The sequence below is a fragment of the Fistularia commersonii genome, chromosome 28, assembly GCF_037954325.1.
Source record: "Fistularia commersonii isolate RoL2024-O1a breed Wild chromosome 28, RoL_Fcom_v1.0, whole genome shotgun sequence".
Taxonomy (NCBI): domain Eukaryota; kingdom Metazoa; phylum Chordata; class Actinopteri; order Syngnathiformes; family Fistulariidae; genus Fistularia; species Fistularia commersonii.
In genome coordinates, this window is record NC_141311.1 from 3,176,004 (window position 1) to 3,189,349 (window position 13,346).

General features: G+C 43.0%; 1 protein-coding gene across 3 annotated transcripts in view; it reads left to right on the top strand.

Annotated features, from left to right (window-relative positions):
- cyth1a (cytohesin 1a) overlaps positions 1 to 13,346 on the top strand; it is a 40,009-nt gene that overhangs the window by 3,161 nt on the left and 23,502 nt on the right. Inside the window, exon 1 of one of the 3 annotated variants that reach the window (XM_086176079.1) lies at positions 4,123 to 4,305. The exons of 1 other annotated variant lie outside the window; for it this stretch is intronic. In XM_086176079.1, the coding sequence (XP_086032205.1) occupies positions 4,224 to 4,305 (82 nt within the window). In that variant the 5' untranslated portion in view covers positions 4,123 to 4,223. Of the gene's footprint in view, positions 1 to 4,122; positions 4,306 to 12,095; positions 12,362 to 13,346 lie in introns of those variants that run through there. One more of the 3 variants, XM_086176080.1, reaches the window with a different exon arrangement.

The following is a 13,346-nucleotide window of genomic DNA, read 5'->3' on the forward strand; positions in this document are numbered from 1 at the left end:
CATAGTGAAGTAGAACCGCCCCAGTTGAAGTGTTTGTTCTGTTCCCGTCCAGCCGGCTGTTACTCACTAGAGGTGAAGCTAACATTAGGCTGCTACGTAGGAGTTGGACCGCCGCACATCGCTGACATCTCTGTAGGCCTTCCATCCAGCAGGGGAGGTGCTTTCCAGCACTCAGGAGACTCTGCTGCCATGCCAACCGCACGTAAACAAGAACTTCGCACTGTTTTTTTTCAGTGCCGTTTCCCACGTTTAGAGTCGTTGCATACCTTAACTGCAATGCGAAGCTGCACAAAGCACTTTTTTGCTTTTGTTTAGGTGTGTGTATGTTGGTGTTTGTTGCATATTTACATACATATGTGTATACATGGGAGGTGCAGGTTAGCGGTTTAGCATCACAGCGCCAAGAACCCTGGTTGGATTCTGACGAGGGGAGCTTTCTGTTTGCACGTTCTCCCCGTGTCTGCGTGGGTTTCCTCCAGGTTTCTTCCCGAAGTCCCAAAACATGCAGCACGTTAATTGGAAAAAAAAAAATGGAAAATTACTCCGAATGAGTGAGCAAGTGATTGTTTGTCTGTATTTGTGGCCCTGCGATTGACTACCAGGTCCAGGGTGTACCCCACTTCTCACCCGATGACAGCTGGAATATATGTACATATAAACACACATATATATATATGTAAATGTGTCTAAATATATATCTGTATATATGCAGTATATATAATGAGCCATGACATTATGACAGTCATCACTTCCTCATTGTTGGACAACACGCAACAGTACATAACATGCATAAATTAATTTTGTAAAACCGTGAAGCTAATGCTACATTGCTAACTACAGATATGTCATGTTTGAGCGGAAAAAAACAAATTCCTGACCGGTGATATTTCATAGCGGAAACTCCGTAGCATTGTCAATCGTCTTTATGCTCTGTTTCAGTCAGAGCTCTGCTCTCTGAAGGCAGGTGAATTCAAAATTCAGTTGCAGGAGTTCTTGTTGTTGCACGCTCTCCCCACCTGGTGGCACGTATGTATAACCACCCACGTCCACATCAAGGCCTGCATGCGTGGACGGCAGAGGACTCCGTCCATGCAGGCGCTGTTCTTAGCAAGTGGGGATGTCTGTCTTAAGCTGCAGGTGCACATTTAATCACTTTAATTTGGTCGCGCCATCACTTCTGTAATGCGAAAACGCATTTCCACAGAGAAATTAGTTTTCCCTTATCACTCTGCACCTGAATGCAGAGATTGCCGGCTCAGCTGCGGAAAAGCAACCCCGAAGATTTGAGCTTATACAGTATTAATATGGTATTACCAATGCATCACAGGGGACATGAGTGGGATCCGTAGTAATTATGTTATGCTGGTGGGCTGACAGAAGCACCTTTTTTTCTGGTACCATTGTTCCATGCGGAGAATGAATGATGGTTACTTTTTATTCAATCCAGCTGTGAATATTTGCATGCAGATGTTACAAGTTCAATATTAATGTTAAGTCCATACAGCCCTGTAAGGTGTGTGTATATGTGTGTGCATACATATGTATATGCATATGTATGTATGTGTGTTTGTGTGTGTGTGTGTGTATGCTTGTGTGTGTGTGTGTCTATGCATTTACAGTATGCTTCCATACATGCATACATGTATGCGTGTGCATGAATGTGTGTTTGTGTGTGTGTGTGTGTATGCTTGTGTGTGTGTGTGTCTATGCATTTACAGTATGCTTCCATACATGCATACATGTATGCGTGTGCATGAATGTGTGTTTGTTTGTGTGTGCGTTTATATGTACACATTTACAGTATGCTTGCATATGTGTGTGCATGAATGTATGTATGTCTATGTGTGTGTTTATGTTTACACGTTTATATTACGCTTGCATACGTTTGTGCATGACTCTATGTATGTCTATGTGTGTGTGTGTGTGTGTGTGTGTGTTTATATTTTTGCATTTTACATGTTTTCATTCGTGTGTGCATGAATGTATGTATGTCTATGTGTGTGTGTGGGTGTTTATATTTACACGTTTACAGTACGCTTGCATACGTTTGTGCATGAATGTTTGTATGCCTATGTGTGTGTGTGTGTGTGTGTGTGTGTTTATATTTTTGCATGTTTTTATGTTTGCATACGTGTGTGCATGACTGTATGTATGTCTATGTGTGTGTGTGTGTGTGCGTGTGTGTGTGTGTGTTTATTTTTTTGCATTTTACATGTTTTCATACGTGTGTGCATGAATGTATGTATGTCTATGTGTGTGTGGGTGTTTATATTTACACGTTTACAGTATGCTTGCATACGTTTGTGCATGAATGTATGTATGCCTATGTATGCCTATGTATGTATGTGTGTGTGTGTGTGTGTGTGTGTGTTTGTGTGTTTATATTTTTGCATGTTTCTACGTTTGCATACGTGTGTGCATGAATCAATGTATGTCTATGTGTGTGTGTGTTTATATTTACACGTTTATAGTATGCTTGCATACGTTTGTGCATGAATGTATGTATGTCTATGTGTGTGTGTGTGTGTTTATATTTACATGTTTACAGTATGCTTGCATACATGTGTGCATTAATGTATGTATGTAGGTATGTATGTGTGTGTGTGTGTGTGTGTGTGTGTGTGTGTGTTTATATGCATGCTTTTATAGTATGCTTGCATATATTCATGTATTCATGTGTTCGTATGCATATATGTATGTATGTGTATGTGTGTGTTTATGTGTGTTTGTATGTATCCATGTACAATATGCATGCATAAATATATGCATGTAATTATTTGTTGTATGTGTGTGCATGTGTATGTGTGTGTATGTATCTATCTATCTCTCTGTCTGTCTCCTCCACCCACCTGTTCGCAGCACCCTGTGATTCAGAAAGGTGATGTTTGGCCCGGCGCAGGGGGGGCGGATTGAAACCCAGTAAAAAGCAGAGGATAAAGGTTTGCGCTGACTCGGCCGCGTGCTTCTGTTCCTCCCGTGACAAAGCAGAGGTGATGTGCAGCTGCAGCATTTTAAAGAGAGCAGCGACCGAGTGTGCGGTTCACGCAGGGGTCAGCTTGTGACACCCGGACCCTTTGGCGGTGAACTCCGCCGGGGTGATCGACAGGCCTGATGTGACACAGTAGCGGCGCGTGATCTTCCGTGTTTGCGTCTCGTAATTGCCATTTAACCTGCTTATGCGCTGCCCTTGAGGCCGTGATTGACAGAGCGGGCAGAGTCGGGAGATTACGGGCCGACACTCGGAGAGCGCGCTTGTTGTGCGACTGTCACTGAGGCTAATTCAGAGCGGCGGTCAGAGTGCTGTCGGTTTGATTGCACGGCTAAACACCCCTGCTTTGCATTACAGAAAATACAAATCCAAAATAAAGTCAGTTGTTGATTTTGAACGCCTCCGTGCTTGGAATAAATTGATCGTCCCAGATTGTCTGCGTGCACGCTGTACGTCAGCGTGCTTTGAGGAAGAGTCCAGTTTTTTTGGGGGGACGAACCACCGAGATCTTCAAATACAAATACCGCGTTGTAAATAATCTCAAAAGGTGTCAACAAATCAAAGCACGTGAATGACGCCGTGTTTCCCTCGTGTAACACATCACTTCTTGCACGTTGCCAGGCAACGATGAAATCTTGATTTTTTTTTTATGTCAAACGATTTTCGTAGCAAAAATGTTGACTATAGTTGTGGTAGAAAGGCAAACAGAGATCCCCGTTGCTGTTTAAAACTGCAACGTAACTCCTGCATCGGCGCGAACTGAGAATATCCGCCTTGATTAGTATGGAAAGTGGCAGGAGAGTGCAAGTGGGAAGGAGAGAGCTGGATAGAATGAGTGAGCAGAGGAGGAGGGCGAGAGGCTGAAGCACATAAAGGGAAGAAGCAGAAGTGGCTTCGGCTCCCTCGCAAGTTGCAGGGTGAAGCGCGGGGCGGAGAAAGTAGGTGAGGGTGAGAGATCAGCCGCGGGAGCCGAGGATTCCTGTGACCGGGGATTAACTGAAGCAGAGTGACACTGAGCGGGACGGAGCGGCTGGGCGTCTGCGCGCGGACTCGAACGGCAGGGAGAGCTGTCAGCTGTCGCAGGGTTGTGGAGGGCGGGGGGGGGGGGGGGGGGGACGGACCTGGCTCTTCCGCAACTTCTCGTTTTTCTCCATCTCGGTTCGAATCGACACGCCAGAGGAACTCGGACAGCCGCCGACGACTGCCAACGGCGATTCGTCCGCAGCCGGGAGCCATGGGGACCGTGAGCGAGCTCTGCGTGTCCAGCTTTCAGACTTTCCTCTGTCCGGCGGTGAAAGCGGTCCAGCAAGCTCCAGGTAAAGTCAGAGACGGTTCTCACATTTTGAACTCAAGGTCGATTTATAGAACAAACATTAAAAATCGCTTTTAATTTACACGGGAACCTGTTGAGCGAGGGTGTTTTCTGCACCCACCTGTGCGGAATTAGAGAACTTAGTCGAGCTTAAGAAGCACTCTTCGTTTAGCACGACTTAAAGCTCCACCCCGATGCGCTAACACTCCGGGCTTATATTATTACTCACTTAACACAACCCGCCCCCCCGACAGGTCACACACTACTCGTCCGCTTACGGAGACAAAATGTTTGTGGTTGCGCGATATCTTCAAATGGACACGCGTCTCATTAAACGTATGGCTAATTTTGTGATCGAAGGCCAAGTGTTTACCTCGTGTACCTTCATGTAGGGTTTAGAAGACGGTGGCATTGAGCTAAAGACACGAAGCAGGGCTGGAGGCAGCAGAGATGTTGGGGTTCCCTTCGGAAGTGAGGAGGATGGAGATGATCGGGATGGTCAGACCGAGATGGTTTGAGGTTGGAACTGCCAGAGGGGAGATTTATGGACAGAAAGAAAGAGGACTCAAAGTTAGTTAGCGTGAGAAGAACCGTGTTGTAGTATTTTTCTACTCCGCGGAGGTTCTCGGTCATCTAGGTCACGGTGAATTCTTGTCGAAATCTTGAATTTCTTCACTTGAAGACATTTCACCCCTCATCCAAGAGGCTTCTTCACTTCTAATATTCCTGTGGGGAGTTTCCCATTATCATTGCCAGGGTTTTAGGCCAGTCTAGGTTATGGTGGCTTGTAAATGGAAGAGTCGATCTGCAGAAAGTAGGCGTAAACAGGGGTTGTTATGCTAACGGGGGTGTCGTTGAACGGAGCAAAAGAGCAACTTCGTAGCATTATCCGGATTGGAACGTGAATAGGTAAAGCTAAACAACTTCCCTCTCCTTCTGTGACGACACAAAGCTGTCACGGAGCGTGCAGATGTTTCGAAGCGAGCCGGCCGGTCAGCTGACTGAGCTATCAGCGAAAGGAAACAACGGCGTCCGAGGGATCGCAAAACACCTGAATCAGCTTCTGGTTATGTGTGAAAAGAGGTTCATTAGTGCTTTGGCTTCATGGGAAAGGAAAATAAGTGAGAACAAACAGCACAGTGATGACAATGGGGTTTCAAAAAATGCTGTCGGGGCAAAACGAAAGCGGCCGGAGTCATCATGGGTGTATAATATCATCTGGCCGTGCCGTCAGATCGGTGTGACATAACCGACTCGTCATTTAAATGTTATGATTGCAAACTCACCGGCTTTGACGGCACAACAAGACCCTCCCGGAGGTTGCGTGCCAAGCACCCGCCGCTTTTTAGTGATTTTTTGCTCGCAGAAGCAACAGTGACACAAGTGTCAGACGCAGAAATGTCCCCGAACGCGAACATAATCTGAAATACGGTGCCGGATGTCGTCATCGTGTCCCCGTTTTCTGTTCGTCTTCGTCTTTTCTTAGCATAAACGGTGAGATAAAGTTTGAAACGGTCTGTCGGTGATTATCGATGTCGCCGTTACAATCATCTGTGCTTGCAAAAATGTGTGTGTGCATGCTTATAGTCCTCTATCCTATTATTGCAAACTTTCAGAATAGTTTTAGAAACAAGTTAGCATAAAATGTTCGTACACAAAACACTTTATTGTGTTAAATATATGTGTGTGTGTCGCAAACTGGACATCATGCTACATCCTAGCTATTGTTTGTCACATAAGAGTCCCAATTAAATGAACTCAGGTTAGCATATCACCAATTTTAATATACATTTTCATTATTAAATCTAAATTATTTTATATTTCCATGTGGGCAAAATGGAATAGCGCCAATACTGAGCAGGTGTTTGTTTTGCCGCTTAATAAGATTATATTTACTCATCCTCTTTTGTACAGACAGTCTGGATATGAGTTTGCAGTGGGGACTTCACCACTCTCATAACCCAGAAGTGTGATATGAGTGTATTTTTCTGTTCTTTTATTTAATTACTCTCTTTGCTTGTCTGTAATTTAATCAACGGGCGGCAATCCGCTCCATTTCGTGTCCCGCCTCCGTCTCCTCTGCGGTGGGAAGAGACGGGCCGGCGTCCTGCGAATACTTCTGCTTCTCCTTTTGATCCTGATTCAACAGAGTGACTCATGTGTGACTCACGTAATCGTCGTCCGCCGTTTCTGTATCGTATCGACGATAGAAATAAATCGCCAGCCTTACAGAAATCCGCAAACAAAAAGCACTCAAATGCACAACCGTAGATTTTCTTTCTGACCGGTGCGTAGATGCCTTCGCTTAACATGACTCAGTCTTTTTACCGGAGACGTTCTGTCAGATCGGCACATCTAAACCGTGAAATGTTTCTGTGAGTCCGACACTTTTGGTCATTGAGAGCGTGACTCCTCGCGGCCAAGCGATGATGAGGATGACGGTAAAGTAGCCGGAGGAGTTACGATGCTCGGAGGGCAGGTGCGCCTAGCAGAGCGTATTCCGGCCTTTGGCGGAAAATGAGACCGGACGAGCGTAAAACACACAGGTGACTGATGATAAAGCGGCTTGTTGTCCGGCAACTTTTCGCGATGTCAGGCGCCGTCGCAATACGAATTCATCCAAGAGCCAAATGTTCTTCACGCTTTGCTTCCGCGCAAGGCCGAAGCGGATGGATGGATGGATGGATAGCAGGCGCATACATCCCACTTGTCAGAACGGCAGATTCAGCTCTATCAGGGGCTCCCCTTCGTTTCACATCCTCTTTCTAAGATCTATTTGTGGAACCGCAGCTTCGGAAAGCAAAATTTCTGTGCGCACATGTGATTAAAGAGCATCTGAGTTCGGTATTCAACTGACGCTGACATACGGGGAATATTTCCAGTGTTTCAGCTTCTTTCTCTCAGTGACAATTGCATGTAAAGAGCGACATGTGAGCAGCGGGGTTTTGTCAGGTCATTTTCCGGGTCGGGTACATATGGTTTTCTCTCTCGCTCGGTTCATCAAAGAACGGACAAATCCAAAGGCCTCATTACCCCCGACTGCACCTCCTAACAGGAAGCACGGGTTTCAAAACGCACCTGTGCAATCGTTTATGGAGCAACGGCAGGTCCGCCGTGCATGTCGTAATCGCAATCGTGTCTCGTGTTTACATGTAAAATATGTTGACTTATTCGACATTGATCTCCAATTTTGCAATAACCCTCTTTCTTAGAAATGCAAATATACACCAGATCTTGCAAAACCGCTTTAAACCCATTTTCACCGAGGGCCACATCGGCATAATGGTCGCCCTCAAAGGGCCACATGTAACGGGTACAGTATAAATATAATGTTATATAGAATTAACTACTCCTTAATGTTAAATAACTCTGAATTTATGACTCATTCAAATTCGAAATGTTACATATGCATTTGCATAGAGGTAAAAAAAATTATGTTTACAAGTTGCTCTGTTGCAAAGCAGGCTTTCACCTCCGCGACGTTTTTGGGTGCAGCTTTTGTGAACACATTGTGTGGTTTGGCTTTTAATTCTTGGACAATTTGTTGTTTTTCTGGAAGGCTAACTTTGGCATACTTAGCTACGTGTTTTATGTAGCTCTTTCACAACTGACACTGCCTCATCACACGAAAGACGTAGCGGTTTTTCTCCTTGAAGCATAAACATGTATTCGCCTTCCCATCTTTCTTGAAACAGCCTTCCTTCTGCATCAACTTTTCTCTTCCTGGACATTTAGAGAACATTTGTATTTCTCAATTCCACTTGTTGAAAATGGCATTGATGTGGATACACTGCGATCTAACAGTGGGATACCGTCACTAACATGATCGGCATGAATTACAGGAAATGTAGTTTATGGTCAATGTGCCGTTTGACTTGTTTATTTTAAGACAATCAGACCTTTAAAGGTGTGCGTAAAATGACGTGGCAGGATGCATTTGGCCCGCGGGTTTTGAGTTTGACACATATGCTCTGAACTCTTTTGGTAATAAGCCACTGGATGTTTGGAAAATATCGTGCAGCTGTTATTAGACAGAATATAAACTATATTGATCCTCACAGGGGAAATTCTTTTGTCACTGCAGCATAACAGTTATAATAATAATAATAATAATAATAATAATGATAATAATAATAACAATAATACATAGGTTTTCTATAGCGCTTTTCATGAAACTCAAAGACACTTTACAAGTGAGAGACAAATGCATGTTATAAGCGTCAATGAATATGAATATAACTATAAATATAGAAACAGTTAGAAGACAAAAGAAAAAACATCCACAAAGATTGATACCACCAAGGAGCTCCACTGAACGCCACAGGAGGTCTTTCCTACCTGAGGCTATCAGACTTTTTAATTCCTCTTCCTTCAGCTGCAGAGAATCTTCAAACCTTTGTACTTCAGACCTTAAAACACGTTATAGCCTTGACTTTGAGACTTTACAGTTTTATTTGTATTTCTTATTCTCCCTCCTTTTTTTTTTTTTTTTACTGTTTATACAATTTCCTACTATTTTTATTATTGTTATGTTTTACTTGAAACTCTGGCACAACAATTTCCTTCGGGATAAATAAAGTTGTTCTTATTCTTATTCTTAAATAAACAGACAGCAGAGAGAACAACAGCAACAACAGAATAAAATATAAATAGAATAAACATATATATATTTATTTTATTTATATTTTATTATATATATATATATATATAAATATATATATTACTTAGTGTGTCAGTCATATTCTGATATTCTGCCACTCAGAACATCATGACTTTATGAAAATCTCAGCTTTTTTATGAAAATCTCAGCTTTTTTATGAAAATCTCAGGTTTTTAATATCACGGTGTTTTTTTTTACATGCTTTATCCCCATCTCTCAATTTTATACCCAATGCAAAATCCATCAAAGTTGCTTGATTCGAGATCCACCAGCAGATGGTGCCATTAAAACCTCTAAGGAGCCTTGCAAGCCTAGACCAGGACCATGCACCCGATCAAAACTGCCTTACACTGCATCTCATCCATCCATTCACACACCGATGGGGCAGAACTTCCATGCTTCGATATCAGAGGAGAACGTTCATCTTGGAGAGACGCAGGTTCAAGGCTTCCAGCCGTCATCGCAGATTCCAGAAATCCAGTGTTGGTCAGATCTTGGAGAGGAAACATCTTCCCCTCTGACGCATGTTCAATTTATTAAATAATTAGCTGCATTTTAACCCCCCACCCTCCCAAATCCATCTTCATAAATGTCATTATTTGTGCGTGCTTTGACTTTACCATCAATTCTGCATGATCAGGAAGTGGCGGACAACGGTTCACTTTCTGTGTTAATATCAACTCTTCATATTTCCATATCTAAAGGTCAACCGGCTGCCGCTTTCACTTGCTCTGGATTGCAGAACAGTTTAGAGGCGAAGCCAGGGGTCATGGAGGCGGGGGTCTGGATGAACTCCTAACCATGAATCGAATCTTTATATGAACGGGGCTCACTTCACACAGACTACATTGTCGGTTGCCGTGTCGGGGAGCACAACCGAGGCATTCATGCGCCGCCGCATGAAGCCGACCCATTCATGTGAAGTGGCCGTGCAGCTTGTTTCACTAAGATGTTCTGATAACGTTACCCTCAGACTCGATGGGCGGGATGGAGAAAAAAAAAGGGTTCGGATATGTTTTCTGCCCCTGCGCGTCCTCTCTGATAGGCTGCCAGTGCAGCATTCCTTTCCAAATTTATCAACAGGTAGAGACTGGCCCGAGCGCTGCACAGCGTGAAGCTGTTAGAAGCACAGCGGGCGACATCTATTACCTCACTCGTCTGGCAGCGCGATTAAAAATCAACAAAAGAATAAGTGCCAAGTCGATTCTCGTGGAACTCGGTGGAGGAGGTGAAGAAGTGTCAGGGGAAAAATCCATTTCTGTTGCTATTCTCAGGCTGATAATTAATATTTTCGAGCCGTTCATGAGAAACTCAATTTGAGTGTAAATGTCTAATTCTCTTCACAATTATTATTTTTTTTCAAGTTACCATACATTTATGTAACAGCACAACAATCCTTTGTGTATATTCATTTCAAACTTGCTTTTTAGAACAGTTTTATGTCACAAATATGTATATCTCTGCTCTCAACATTTGCCCACGTCCGGTTTTCATTTGCATCTCCATGAGAAATTGAAACTGCGGTTGAAGCCTCCGTGATGATTTAGGTCCTCTGACTGCGCTCTTCGACTCAAAAGTCTTCACTCAGCACTTCCGCCCCTGCAAATGTGTGTTATCGGTCAAAACAACAGTTCCTTTACGACTCGTTTCAGTTTGCACTCCATGCTGATGTGTGTCGACGCAAGTCAAAACATACAGTATTAATGGTAAATATAAATATAAATACAGAGGCAATTAGAAGACAATTAGAAAATAGCAAAAGATATCCACAAATAAATAGACAACAACAACAACAACATAAGAATGGACAAAAAAATGAAAAAAAAGGCAGTAAGGGTGAAAAAATAGACAACCAAAAGCTAAACGACAACATAAAAAAGTGACAAAACCAATGATGAAAATAAGATAAATAAACAGAAATAAGCAGGATGTGAATAGGCTGAGACCAACATGTTGTTGTCACTGATACATTTTTTTTTTTAATTTAAGAAGAGACAACCAGAGGAAAAAATAGCAGTTTCGTCCGTCCTGTGACAAAGTAAAGGATTATGTATTGTGTCATAAAAACCAGATGGCTATTATCACCAGGGTTTGGTAGGACCAGTTTCACTGTTCACGACACACCCATGTTGAAGGAACATGTCTGTTAGAGGCGTGCAACACTTCTGTGCAGGATATATAAACTTTGCATAATGATCTTCATTTCACATTTACGCACAACTTTTTGAACATAAGATATATTCATGTCATGGTGGGCAATATAGATTGTCTGAAATGTCAGCGCTTGTGGGTGGATTATGTAAGTCTTTGTGCCAGACAGGTGCTGGGCCTTATTCTCCAGAGAGTCACACATTTTGGCGGATGTGGTGATATATGTGTGTGTGTGTGTGTGTGTGTGTGTGTGTGTGTGTGTGTGTGTGTGTGTGTGTGTGTGTGTGTGTGCCTATCACTGTCCCTGCCCCCACTCAAGCGGTGTTCCTGCCACAGCTTTGGTCGCTTGAGAGAGAGAGATAAAGAAAGACAGAGAGAGAGAAAGAGAGAGTCTGTGTGTGTGTGTGTGTGTGTGTGTGTGTGTGTGTGTGTGTGTGTGTGTGTGAGAGAGAGAGGTAACAGGGGGCGAAGGGTTGAGAATGCGAGAGTGGTAAAGTTGCAAAAATGAGACTTTAACCGGATGTGGAGCACGTTGTCTTTCAGAACAAAAGTTAAAACTATCATACCCGCTATTACGTTTTAGAGAATGCACTTATTTGTGCAATGCTTATTTGCAATTAATTCGGTAAAAAATTGGTTAATTGTAAAACAATGTGAAGAATGGCGCTTACAGGGGTAACATCAGGACGTAAAACGTCGTGCATACAGAAACGTTACACTACAATTAGATTTAAAGACATAAATAGGTTTGTATATTGTATGTTTGTATATTATATATATATACATATATATATATATACATCTATATATATATATATATGTGTGTTTATATTTCGGTGCCCTATGTTGGGACAAATATTTAAGATGAATGCAATGAAAAGTGCAACATTACCCGTGCTACGGTTACACTAACTTTGCTGTAGCTTTATTGTCAAATGTCAAAGCGGAAGTGCCACCTCTCTGATTTCATCCAGCTTGACAGAGAATGCGCACAGGAAAGAATGGTTAGATAAACTCCTCCGTGAACTTCTTTTTCAAACCACTCCCTTCTGCTTCCCACCGCTTCCGAGGAACCCGCCGCCGCTTGTGTTTACCCCGAAAATCAGAAAACATAAGCCAGGAGAAACCCGCGGTGGGACTCCGGTTGTGTGGGTAAAGTTTTTGGACTCCCGGAGGGACACCGTCAAACTTCAGGACCCGGACCTGCGACCCTCCGGCGGCATGGTGTTAAAGTCAGAGGACGGCGTAGGTGAGCGAAGTGGCGGAGGAAGTGCGGGCTGTTTGTGGACAAATTGGACTGAAATGTCGCCTGAAACCGATGTTTTAGTTTATAAAGAAAAATCCCAGAGGAGTCTTAACTCAGTAATCCGTCGTTATTCCGAGTGTGAGGCTGTTTTTCAGAAGCCCGGTGTCCCTGGCCTGGTGAACAGCATTAGGCTAGTTTGTGGTGGCTAAATAGCGTCATAGCAACAATTCAATAATAACCACAGATTTAAGCAACCAGTAGGGTAAAGGTGAGCTTTTTTTTTTTTTTTTTTTTTTTTTTTTTTTTTTTTTTTTAAAGAAGGAAATTAAATAATTTCCAAATTGTTATTTCTGTAAACTTCAAAGTTGAAGTACATTATTTACGCATTAACAAGACATGTGGTTTAATTATAGAAAAGGAAGAAGATCAACAATAACAGTTTATTTAGTTGTGACTGAGTTCCCCGCAGCAACAGGTGTGAGAGACATTTCACAGCTTCAGTCACAACATGGAGGCAACACACACACACACACACACACACACACACACACACACACACACACACACACACTCTGCTTGTCAAGGTAGCTGTCCCAGAATCACAATGACGTTTTCATTTAAACTCTATGAATGGCTTTTGGATCAATTTTCTCTGTCTTTGTAAATAACGTAGTATGAGTATTGTTGATTTTGTTTATTATACCTGTCTGTGATGAATAGTCTTTGCATTCATCCAGTTGATGTGAACACCTCCCATCTCTCAGGTCTGCTGAATCCAGCAGCATTAATGAGCCCCCAAGACCCGCGTCACTACTAATCGCTTTAGGGAAAACGTTGAAAGTCAGATTATCCGATCCCATTATTTGCTGCTGCTTCTTTTTTTTTTGTGCGCGCCTGATGGAGAACTTACCCGTTGTGTTTGCTCGGCCTGAAATGGCCCACAGTTGTTATCGCAGGCGCAGAGATGGGAGAGGGACAGTCGATACGC